The sequence below is a fragment of the Malaclemys terrapin genome, chromosome 1 (genome assembly GCF_027887155.1).
Source record: "Malaclemys terrapin pileata isolate rMalTer1 chromosome 1, rMalTer1.hap1, whole genome shotgun sequence".
In the NCBI taxonomy this organism is placed as follows: Eukaryota; Metazoa; Chordata; order Testudines; family Emydidae; genus Malaclemys; species Malaclemys terrapin.
In genome coordinates, this window is record NC_071505.1 from 234,651,829 (window position 1) to 234,664,506 (window position 12,678).

At 40.3% G+C, this 12,678-nt stretch overlaps 1 protein-coding gene across 3 annotated transcripts in view; it reads right to left on the reverse strand.

Moving 5' to 3' along the window:
* MGAT4A (alpha-1,3-mannosyl-glycoprotein 4-beta-N-acetylglucosaminyltransferase A) overlaps positions 1–12,678 on the reverse strand; it is a 144,162-nt gene that overhangs the window by 91,423 nt on the left and 40,061 nt on the right. For 2 of the 3 annotated variants that reach the window (XM_054009505.1, XM_054009525.1), the window contains exons 3-5: positions 7,270–7,437; positions 4,027–4,167; positions 804–937 (exon numbers count right to left, since the gene is read on the reverse strand). In XM_054009505.1, coding sequence (XP_053865480.1) covers positions 804–937; positions 4,027–4,167; positions 7,270–7,437 — 443 coding nt within the window. The remainder of the gene's footprint in view (positions 1–803; positions 938–4,026; positions 4,168–7,269; positions 7,438–12,678) is intronic. The other variant, XM_054009516.1, reaches the window with a different exon arrangement.

Consider the following 12,678-nt stretch of genomic DNA (forward strand, 5'->3'; position numbering starts at 1 on the left):
AAATTATACAGTTAGATGAGTAAGAATCAGTCCTTTATAAACCCTCCCACATTCTATAACTCAAGACCACAATCTGCCAGGGAAAGCACACATTTCTAAAAAGAGATTTTCAACTCTTGCAGCAACTGATAAAATACTTCCTAAGAGAGACTGATTCCCTGTTGTCCTTAGGATCTGAGCTAGAACATCTAGTGTAGTCAGCAACAATAAATCAGCTTTCCAAACTGTCCAATGAATCCTGTTTGAATAGTGTCCACCCAAAGACCAGGTTCAAAAATAATGATCTTTTAGCAGGAGAAACCTATTGTCCAGAAAAATAAAAACAGCAAAACATTTGTCAACAGACTATTATGCATTATGAACAAAATCCTCAGCACAGGACCCAAAGCAGGACGATCAGGCAATTGGATCATATACAAGAAAGAAATTCTCCCCACCAAGTTGGACCTCTGCAGAGGCTACTTCAGCCAAACAGCTGCAATAGTGCTCTCCAGCATCAACACATGCCACCATCATCAGTGGGAGCAAGCACCAGAGGATCTGCAAAATGATGGATCCCCTGGACCTTCCTCCTCCATCTTCTCTCTATTGAGCAGAAAGTCCTTCTCACACAAACTTCAAGGTGATGTGTCTCAATATAACACATGCACCATTCACTCTGCCTCTTCATGCACCACCACGAAATCAAAAACATTTTTCTATAACAATGTATTTGTCCTTGTAGAACATTCAAACCAATTCTTAGAAATTGCACAATAAACTGCTATGTGATACTAATGATGTAAAAATACATAAGTAATTACCTCTCCTATGAAGACAACCATAACACAATCCAGTTTCTCTTCTGGAGACAATTTATCAATAAGAGAGTGAAGGGTTTCTGTAAGATAAGACTTTACTTTTCTCTTCACGGTGGGAATTCCCATTACAATTGAAACTGAAATTAAATAAAAAACAAACAGTCTTATGCACAATCAATATGTAAGTCTTTATATAACAAAGTATTAATTCAGAAATACACTCAAAATATTAAGAGATTACACAGTAACCAAAAACAATTTCAAAGCATACCAGTATTATTGGGAATACAATTAATAGTAACAACATCAATTCTTAGGGGAAACACAGCCAGACGAAAAAATAGCAAATGCTGAAAGTGTCACAATATTAATATATATGTATTGTTAAGATGCATACAACCGGGGTATCAGTTAGTTAAGGTCGCACTGAGACTTACACAAAGTAAACTAAAATCCCTTTTCAGAGTTTAGTCTCCAAATTTAGTACAACAGTTTTTCCACAAACTAATCTTCTACGTAGTGTTTTTAGCAAAATATTTAATAACTTTTGCAGAAGAAACTTATTAAAACCTCTTCTTTCCCATAAACTACCCAATACCAGCACTCTGACTCCCACCACACTGATGCTAACCCCACCCACCTATCCCTATTTTCCACATGGCTGTTCAATCTTCATGCTCTTTAGCCCACCCCAAATACAGAGGGCTGCCCTCCCACTGGGAGCAGAATAGGTGGGGGGAATAAAAGGGATGAGTAGGACTGGATGCAGTAGTGAGGAAGCGTAGTGGCCCTATGCTGAAGCAGCTGTACTTAAAGGGATCTCACCTTTAAATATACAAAATCAAGTTAGAGCTGAAAATGCTGATTGGCATTCTTAACTCATCCTCTTGTGCTTACAAACTACAGATCTCTCAGAAAGGTATGTGATGTTAAATTTGCATTGACTAGAAATGCCTACCCAGCAGGCACAACAGAAAAAGAGAAGGATGGTGAAGTAAATCTTAATTTCTCTACTGTTTTTAGGACCCTTGATTTTGATTTTTTTTTTTCTTCAATTTAAATTTTGAAATAATATATGGTTGGCTTAAACCTGTGGAAGAAAGTCTGAATCCTCCACCTTGCTGGTTAAATACACCTCTACCCCGATATAACACGAATTCGGATATAATGTGGTAAAGCAGTGCTCCGGGGGGTGGGGGGGTGGGGGGGACACGACTGCGCACTCCGGCGGATCAAAGCAAGTTCAATATAACGCGGTTTCACCTATAACGCGGTAAGATTTTTTTGGCTCTCAAGGACAGTGTTATATCGGGGTAGAGGTGTATGTATAAATAGGTCCTACCAATTCACAATCCATTTTTGTAAATTTCAGAGTCATAGCATTTTAAAAATCTTGAATTTCACAGTTTGAGATATTTAAATCTTAAATTTCATGGTGTTGTAAGAAAGCATGAATATGTATTTTAAAACAGAAAATATAAACATGTAAAGCTCTTAAGTCAGCATTTCTCAAACTAGGGGTCCTGACCCAAGAGGGGGTCACAAGGCTATTTTGTGTGTGTGTGGGGGGGGGGGGAAATCGCAGTATTGCCACCCATGCTTCTGCGCTGTCTTCGGTGTTGGATGGCCAGAAAGCAGATATCTGGACGCCAGCTCTGAAGGCAGTGCCACCACCAGCAGCACCGCAGAAGTAAGGGTGGCAATACATCCTACCATTCCACCCTTACTGCTGCTGGTGGCAGTGCTGCCTTCAGAGCTGGGCACCCGGCCAGCAGCTGCTACTCTCCAGCTGCCCAGTTCTGAAGGCAGTGCAGAAGTAAGGGTGGCAATACCGCAACCCCCTTACAATAGCCTTGCAGTCCTTTTTGGGTCAGGACCCCCCGTTTGAAAAACACTGTGTACTTTTCTATACTTTTTTCCCTATAATATAGTATAGGGTAAAACTACACAGAAGACCAGATTTCATGGGGGAGACTAGATTTCACGATCCATGACCCGTTTTTCACGGACATGAATTTAGAAGGGCCCTACATATAAAATATGTATTTCAATTTTGTTAGTGGGTGTGATTGTGAATATGAGACTTGATTCTGCATATTTAATATGTGGGCATGCATCTTGTTATAACAAGGACAGAATCAAACCACAGAACTATTATCAAAACAAGGAAGCTTCAATTATGAGAGAATCAGCAGCTCCAGATCAAACAGCAGACAGACACAAATGGATTAATATGTCGGGCCTTCATGCCTTATACACATGCAGACATGCTTCCAAGTACATGACCCTGGTTGGGCTTTATCTGCTTTAAGGACTGCGGCTCCAAGAATGGAATTATGTTGAGATCTACTGATGAAGGAGCAGAACTTTTGAGGCTTAATCACTTGTTTTGGTGAATGTGTGTCTTTACAAAGTATAAGGAATCAGTAAGAGAAAAAACATGTAGTCTAATAGTAGAATGTTTTTTCTCCTCCAACCAAGGTCCACCTTTTGTGGAGAGGACCAAGCCAATTATCATTAGGTACCCATAATTCCAGGTCCTCTGAGTTATACACTGGAATTTATTGATGGGAACACCAGACACACCAACTTTGAAATGGTTAAATCCATGCTTGATTTACCCATATATCTGAGTATCAGAGGGGTAGCCGTGTTAGTCTGAATCTGTAAAAAGCAACAGAGGGTCTGTGGCACCTTTGAGACTAACAGAAGTACTGGGAGCATAAGCTTTCGTGGGTAAGAACCTCACTTCTTCAGATGCAAGACTTGCATCTGAAGAAGTGAGGTTCTTACCCACGAAAGCTTATGCTCCCAGTACTTCTGTTAGTCTCAAAGGTGCCACAGGACACTCTGTTCCATATATCTGAGTAGCCAAAGGGATGCGTCAGAAAACTAGTTTCAGAGCCTGTAATATTTCCATGCCTTGTTAATTTTCATAAATCTCATTAAAAGATAACACAAATTGATCCCGATTAAGTGCTTTTTATTGTATACCTTAGCACCTGGGGCAGTGTGTGATCTGGGATTATGTAGTAAAGAGCAAAACTGAAGACAACTCCTTTCATCTTGGATTCAGTGTGAGTTCTAAGAGATATCATACAAATAAAGTTGCAGCTACCAAACAATACATTAAATTATGATATTACCAAAATAAAATTAGGAAGTCCTTCAGACATATTATTTTATATATAAACACATAAGCATTATTTAAATTATGCCAGCATACCGCCTGTTCGTCCCAGGCCAATCTGCACAGAAGGTTGAAGGCTTCCTTCATTCTTCAACAAATGAGGCAAATGGTAATAGATATTTGGCACTTGAAGAGATTTTCTGCTTGTTAGCTCTTTTAACAATTTCAGCGTTTCATCTGCAAACACATATAAAACCAATAATGCAGAAAATTAATCAGAGAGGCTATATGTTTATGCAGCAATAAATCATATGCAATTCCAAAACTGATAATTCATTCATGCTTTGTTTGAGTTAGGAAACATTTTTAAGATTTGTGTACCAGGAAGTAAAACCTTTTCTGTTTTTAATTTTTAAAAGAGTTATGAACAAGATTCATTTTTAATAGTTTTCTGGAAACAGGAACATCATACTTATATCATCGCATGTGAATTACAATGTGCTCTGACCAATGATAGAGAGGAAATAACTCACCTTGAGTAGAATCCTCCATAAATTTTTACCTTTGGTGTGTCTTTATATTATACAGTATATTGGGCTTATTATTCCCCAAAAATTCAAAATAATCTATATCTACTCTCACAGGAGCTCAAGCAATGATTTAAGCCTCAGATAAATAACTTCAAAATTGCATGCACATTTTTACATACACTGCACACAAATATATTGCACAAAAATAGGACTACATACGGTATACGGTGCAACAGTCCAGGAATTAAATTTGGATATACTTTTTGTAAGAACAGATACACCTAACAAAAGTAGGCATATGAATTATTTACTGCAGTTAAATACTGAAGTTAAACAAGTTCTAAAGATGTTTCCACAATGGATCATAAATATCAGCTTTGAAATTCCCTTGCCAGTATGTGTCAACTCTCTTAAATCAAATATGAAAACCATAGCCAAATTTTTTAATTAGAAAAAAAGCCATAGCACCTCATATTGACCTTCGAGATCTCATGAGTCTCATAAAGATCAGGTCAGGTCAGAAACTGGTTTGGAGACTTCCAAAGAAAACCTACCCACCTTAGAAGTGATGGTGACTCAGTAGATATCACTCTTTCCTGGGATGCTGAAATGAACCAGTGTTTCCTATACAACTGGAGATGCCTTTTTTGGATGAAATCTAATACTAAACTCCTGACTACTTATAGTCTTGAAAAGGCCCTTGTACAAAGTGCAATGAGTAGAGGTGTTCGCTTCGATGTGTGGGCTAAATTCCAATTTGGGTGATTACACTCTTCCTGCCAAAATTTTCTCTGCAGTTTCAATTGCAGAAGTAGACGCGGAAGTTCACCCAAATGTATTCCAGGGTGGATGAATGACAAGATCTGTAAAGCAATTTGGATTCCTTCTAGATCTAAGGTACTAAACACAATATAGATTTGAGTATTTATATGTTATTTAAAATATACCTATAATAGTAATCTCTGGCACATTTACAGTTCATTACATTTAACACAAGAATTGGTGAACCAGTGTCAACCCAAAATAAGAGGCAACAATCTCAAAACTACAAGTTAAAAATAATTTTACCTAGCCCATACATCCCCCCCAGGAAAAAGTCACAGTGCAAAGTTAGTCTTTATGTTGTGCCCAAAAAGTCTTGACTTGGGTTCTGTCAAACCAATGTGGTAAGTGAATTACAGAGTAGAAGGTTCTCCAGCAAAAAAACACTGCCACCATTTGTTAAAATCTGAGATTGTTAGTGAGAATACCACAGTTGACCTCAGAAGGCAGGGCAGCACATGGGAAGGGAGCCTATCTTTTAGGCAACTATGCCCCACCCATATAGAATTTTAAAGATGTATATTACTACTTTTAATTGCACCAAGAAGTGAACAGAAAAAAGACAGTGCAGTCTTTGGAGAACTGGTATAATATGATTTCTTACGGCCAAACACTCTGTACAAGAAGGCCAATGCATTTTACATAAAGACAAACACAAACTAAAACTCCAGATCCAACCAGCTCTTTACTTTGTGAAAGTTCAGATTAAGATCCAGATCCAAACTTTATGGCTCAGGCTCATCTCTAATTCTGCATGATCTCTAGCTTCTAAATGTTCTACAGTCTTAAACCACTATGGAGAATGCATTGCAATAGTCCAATATGGATATCACAATGACATGGCTAACAATGGCAATGTACACATCAGAAAGAAAGTCACATGATATGTTACATGCAGATTTAAAAAAGTAATGTTCCCAATGCTCCTGGTATCCCAGGTGGCTATCTAAAATCCAGAAGAGTGAGGCATTAATGTACCGAGGGACAACTTTTTAATCAATCCCTGGCTGGAGGACCTAAGACATGAGCTGTAGAGTACAGAGTAGACTCATCTTTCTATAAAAGACACTACTTGTCCAAGTTTTTCAACGTTCTATAGTAGTACTAGGAAGTGACAGTAGACCTCAAATAAAATTTGTTTTAGGTGTACTTCTCTCATATGGAGAAAATCAGGGAGTATTGGTTTAAATAGCTCCAGACTGAGGTCCTTTGGAACAAAAATATTTTTGGCAATTTTGACTTTTTAGAGAGAAATTAAATCTCTTAAAATCGGGGGAATATACTTCAAAACAGAAACAGTGACAAAATTGTTACAATATGGTTGTGCTAGGCTACAAGCTAATAATCTTTCCATACACAGCTCTTGTTAATTTTGAGGATTTGCCTCATAATTTGATGAAAAGGAATAAGATATAATTATTTTTAAATATTTAATTATCAGTTTTGCAGAAAAGGGTAACAAATGTTTGCTGCTATTTACTACACTTTGCATTGCTTAAAAGGCAAACTTTAGAAACACAGAATCCCCAAATCAGATCCTGGTATGTAAAGAGGATTTCATTCTACTTTTAACATTTGCATGAATTACTAGTTTTCTTTTTTAAGTTGCTCATCAGTTTTAGCTTAAAATGTGTAAAGATATTATACAAATTGCTGCCAGATTACCTGTACTGAATAGCACCCCGAAGCCCCAAACCTATTTTACTAGGCACTTGAGCAAGTATATAGTCCTTGAAGAGATTACAATCTAATTTAAAATATGATACAATGAGTGGATATAACAAACAGAGGGAATGGAGGATGAAGGAAGGGGGAGAGGTACCAGAGATAAGAACATGTTACATAAACTAGTTATATGCACAATTGGATGGTTTCCAAGCATTTGGTTTTTTAGGATATTTTCCTTTAATAATTATATACAATAGACATCAGTAATCGAAAGCCGTAAAACATTAAGCTTAAAAAAACCCTATATCATGTCTTGTACCTGAAAAATTGTTTAATGCATCCTTACTTCCATTTGTTTCTGCTACTGCACGTCTGAATTGCTCCAAGATGGCATTTAGCTCAGTGGAACGCTGCAGGGTTCTACGCTCAGCAATACGAAGACGTTCCTTCAAAGCATGAAATTCCCGCTGATAAGCAATCAACTTTTCTAGAAGGAAAAAAAAATGTCTGGTTACTTACTTTTGAAAACACTTCATCTGCTCTTCACTCCCCAAATAGTGTTCTTATATAAAACAATTTTGTTGCAAACTTTGAGCTTAGAGTCTCTGAACAGGTAGAAAAATAACTGATCTTTTGTGAAAGGCTGAAGGACAACCTTTATCAAATTATTAAATTAACTTGTGTTAACTTGTTAACAATATACTTGTGTTAACTCCAGTATTAGAAGAATTTAGATCAGTGGTTCTCAACCAGGGATATGCAGAGGCCTTCTAGGGGGTATATCAACTCATCTAGATATTTGCCTAGTTTTACAACAGGCTATATAAAAGCACAAGCAAAGTCAGTACACTAACATTTCATACAATTACTTATTCATATTACTCTAAATACTATATACTGACATGTGAGTACAATATTTATATTCCAATTGATTTATTTTATAATTATATGGTAAAATGAGATAGTAAGCAATTTTTCACTAATATTGTGCTGTGACACTTTTGTATTTTTATGTATGATTTTGTAACCAAGTAGTTTTTAAGTGAGGTGAAAATTGGGGTACACAAGACAAAATCAAACTAAGGTTGCCAGGTCTCCAGTTTTCAACCGGAATGCCCAGCCGAAAAGGGATCCTGGCGGCTCTAATCAGCACTGCCGTTAAAAGTCTGGTTGGCGGTGCAGGCAGGCTCCCTACCCAGCTCCATGCAGCTCTTGGGAAGCTGCCGGGATCTCTCGTCAGCTCCTAGGCGTAGGGGTAGCCATGGGGGCTCTTTGTGCTGCCTCCGCCCCCAGTGCCAACTCAGCAGCTCCAATTGGCCAGGAACTGCAGGCAATGGGAGCTGAGGGGATGGCGCCTATAGGCGCAGGCAGCGCAGCAGTCCCCAACCTTTGCCTACTGGCTGCCGGACAAGCAGCCGCCGAAATGCCACCATGAAGCGGCAACATCAAGAGGCGTCGCCGCCAAAATGCCGCCATAAAGCAGCGTCATCAAGAGGCGTCACCGCCAAAATTCGGCGGGAGCACTTCTTGACATTGCCGCTTCTCGGCGGCATTTCGGTGGCTGCTTGTCCGGCAGCCAGTAGGCGGGCGCATATGGATGTTCTGGTGGGCGCCATGGCGCCCATAGGCACCATGTTGGGGACCCCTGGCTCAGAGACACGTGGTCACACCTCCGCCTAGGAGGTGGAGAGAGATCATAGAATATCAGGGTTGGAAGGGACCTCAGGAGGTCATCTAGTCCAACCCCCTGCTCAAAGCACGACCAATGCTGGCAGCTTCCCAGGAACCGTCTGAGGTAAGTGCTGCCCGGAGCCTGCACCCCTCATCCCCTCCTGTGCCCCACCTCCCTGCCCCAGCCCTCTCCTGCACCCAAATCCCTCATCCCTGGCCCCACCCCAGAGCTGCACCCCTAGCCAGGGCCCTCATCCCCTCCCACACCCCAACTCCCTGCCCCAGCCCAGAGCTCTCTCCCCCACCCCAGGCAGTTAATTGAAATAAGAATTATTGCTTAGTTAGCAATACCAAGATGCCCATAGTAGAAAAACCTCAATTTTTTAATCATTTTAGCATTAAAACATTAAAATTTAAATAAGTTAGAAAAACAGGTCATTAAAAGATTAGTAACTTAAATGAAAAAAATACTTAGGTTTCCACCATAGTACCAAATGCTTCTTTCCTTCTATTGAGATACCAATTTACTAGCCATAAAGCTGATGGAAGGACCCCAAAAGAAATCTATCCTCTGATGAATAAAACACCATTTGTTCCCATACAGAGAAGCAGCAAATGAGTAGAAAATAACAGAAGATTTGGTCTTCAAAAATTCTGCAGGTTTTACAGCTTGGTCGTTGATATTTTTATTTAAGAAGCATTTATTACTTTAGAGTAAAAATGGGAAGCTGATGTTTTGCCATACACTTTGCTTTGGAAGCCAAAAGGATCAAATAAAAATATCAATACTCAATAACTGCTAATAGAGATGATTTTCCTGTTGAGAATTACGTAAGTGAGGTTCTTACCCACGAAAGCTTATGCTCCCAATACTTCTGTTAGTCTTAAAGGTGCCACAGGACCCTCTGTTGCTTTTTACGTAAGAACTGAATGTTTTAATTCTTTGTCAGTTGTTTTCATTCAGCCAGCATAACTACAGTAATTAAAAGTAAATGTTTAATCTGGCTTAATGTTCTGCATTTCCTGGAAAATGGTCTGCTAGTTTAGCAGTTGAGTTTCTCCATTTTTTTTTTTCTTGATCCAAGAAACATGCAGAGTCGAAAACCCAGACATGCTCTTTTGGGAGCTTGATTCTTTTGTGGTGCTCTCATGAATACAATGGGAATTCCACTGGCGCCTCAAGAGAAGAACACACTCCACAAGCTACAAATGCTGTCCATTTTCCTTGCAGCCTCAGCCCCACATACATTCTTTATTATATAGTTAGATGTTTTAGTTCCAGTTCTGGTCAGCTACCAAGCTATGTTTTACAATAGATCCCAATTTCCTAAACTCAGCAGGAAGAATCTGGAAATATTAGTGAGTTTTTCACTGTTTTTTAAGTTATGTTTTCTTTATTACTAGTCCAGTGTGTTAAAATGAATGCATTTCAACCCTTGATGATTTTAAGAGTTAAGTGGTCTTTTCCCTTAGCAAAAAAAGGGGGCAGCAAAAAAAAGAAGAAAAACAGGAGAGAAAAACCATACTGTAGTTTCATTTTATATATATGTCTGCCAGAATATCTGAATACTGTAGCAGAAGCAGCCTAAATTGTAGGTTAATAGTTTGCATGACCAGAAAGCTCTGAATATCAAAATTTCAAATGAAAAATAGTCTGAACATCAAAATGGCTAAAACTCTCCAAACTTCGCCTGAGTCACTTTGCTGCAGTAATGTTACAATGTTGAAGATTAAAGCGTCAGAGTTCTTAAAACTGTTAATAGCTTTTAGATTAAATGGACGAACGACTGCAGAATCACCTTCATAATTGTACATGGAAAGACTCCACAATACTATCAGTAGAATTGCAGCCCCTGTGGCTATCATAGGTTTCATGATACATCAGTCTTGAGAGTAGAAATCCTACAAAGGAATCTAGAAAGTATAATTGGACAGGCTTTATACTAAAGACGGTGCTACAACTACAGCAGCAAGTTGTTTAAGAACAAGTCCTCATGTTACTGTTTAGAGATATTCTAGTATTTTTAAAATCTACCAACAAGGGTGCAGAAGATACCATTAAAAGTATAAGATTCTGACTACACTACTGCTTTTACCAAAATTATAATTGTGTTCACATAGGATTCACATGTATACATATGGTTAGCACATGGTACCTAACATCATGATTAGGTGTGGACAAGCCAGACTCTAAGGCAGGGGTGGCCAACTTGTGGCTCCAGAGCCACATGCAGCTCTTCAGAAGTTAATATGCGGCTCCTTGTATAGATACCGACTCCGGGGCTGGAGCTACAGGTGCCAACTTTCCAATGTGCTGGGGGGTGCTCACTGCTCATCCCCTGGCTCTGCCACAGGCCCCACCCCCTCCCCTGGAGCTGGTGAGTAGGGGCACCGGGCGGGCAAGGGGGGCTGGCAAGGGGGCTGCTTTCCCAGGAGGGCGACGGGGGGCTCAGCTGAGGAGCCAGGACGAGGGGTGGACGCTACCCCCCTACAGGGGTGAGGAGCCGGCCGGGGTCCACCCCGAGCCAATAAATTTTACATGGCCACTCGTGCGGCCCCGAGCCGCTCTCCCCTGCCGGGGTCCGGAGCCCCCCCGTCGCCCTCCTGGGGGAGCAGCCCCCTTGCCTGCCCGCCCGGTGCCCCTACTCACCAGCTCCAGGAACTGGAAGCCAGCCACCACCCCCTCCCTCCAGGCTTGCCGCCATTACAGCAACAAGCCTGGGAGGGAGGAGGAGGAATGCCACGTGCTTGGGTAAGAGGCGGGACCAGGGCGGGGATTTGGGGAGGGAGCCAATGGGGGAAGGAGGGGGTGGAGTCGGGGATGGGCGGGGCGAGAGCCCTCCAGGGAGGGCAAAATTGCTTGTTTGTCCAGTGTCCCGACGGATGTGCGGTCGGGACACTGGACAAACAAGCAAATATCGGGACAGTCCCAATAAAATTGGGACGCCTGGTCACCCTATATTACTGTGGCTCTTTGGCAAATTCTGGCTCCTTCTCAGGCTCAGGTTGGCCACCCCTGCTCTAAGACCAGAAGGGAAAATCATGACCCTCTAGTCCAGGGATTCTCAAACTGGGGTTTGCGACCCCTCAGAGGGTCATGAGCTGTCAGCCTCCACCCCCAAACCCTGCTTTGCCGCCAGAATTTATAATAGTGTTTAATATAAAGAATGTTTTTAATTTTTAATTTGTAATAGACCCATAACCTCTGGCTAAGTTACTGAAGTCCTCAAATCCTGATTTAAAGACTTCAAATTACAGAGAATCCACCATTTATACTAGTTTTAACCCGCCCCATGCTGCAGAGGACAGTGAAAAACCCCCAGGGGGAAAAATGTATTTAATAGAAAGCTGATGGACATTACAATTAAATGTAGTGCCAACAGAGGTAGTTCACACCTTTCAAAGTTATTGTTTCAGCCTCTTGGCAGGCTCAGGATAACAACAGTACATTATTGCTATACTTGAGTTCACATTTGAAGGTTTCTTTTGTACCCATAATGGTCACTTATAAAAATATAATGAAATCTTAAATTATGGAGTACAAGACAACAGTAGGGAGGAAGTGGACATTTGGCATTTACCTGTGTACAATGCCAGATAAGTCCTGTTAGGGGGAATTGCCAAATGTTAGCCCTTTAAGAGGAACAGATTCCAGGATTCAAAACAAACAAGCAGACTCAGCACTACTTTACTGAAGCAAACATATAGAAATGGGTTATATTACTATGGTTTTTATTAGCCTTATATTCCAGGTCAGTCACCAGATGGTGATAGTTAAGTCTTCAGATCCTGGCAGAATGTTTCTCTATTCAAGGTAAAAGACCAATTTGGAAGAAAAAAAAAAAAGAGTGGGAAACAAGCCTTTTGTTCCCAAAAATCTGATTACTATTTTGTTAATGCTGCAGTCAGTCAATTTCAAACCGAAAACTGGCAACCCCTCAATCTGGACTGGTAAATCTGAAGATCCAAAAAAGTCTTCCAATCGTAGCAAATTTTGTATTTATTTGTTATGAACAATTATAGCTTGTTAAAAAAAATAAGCTATGCAGATCTAAAA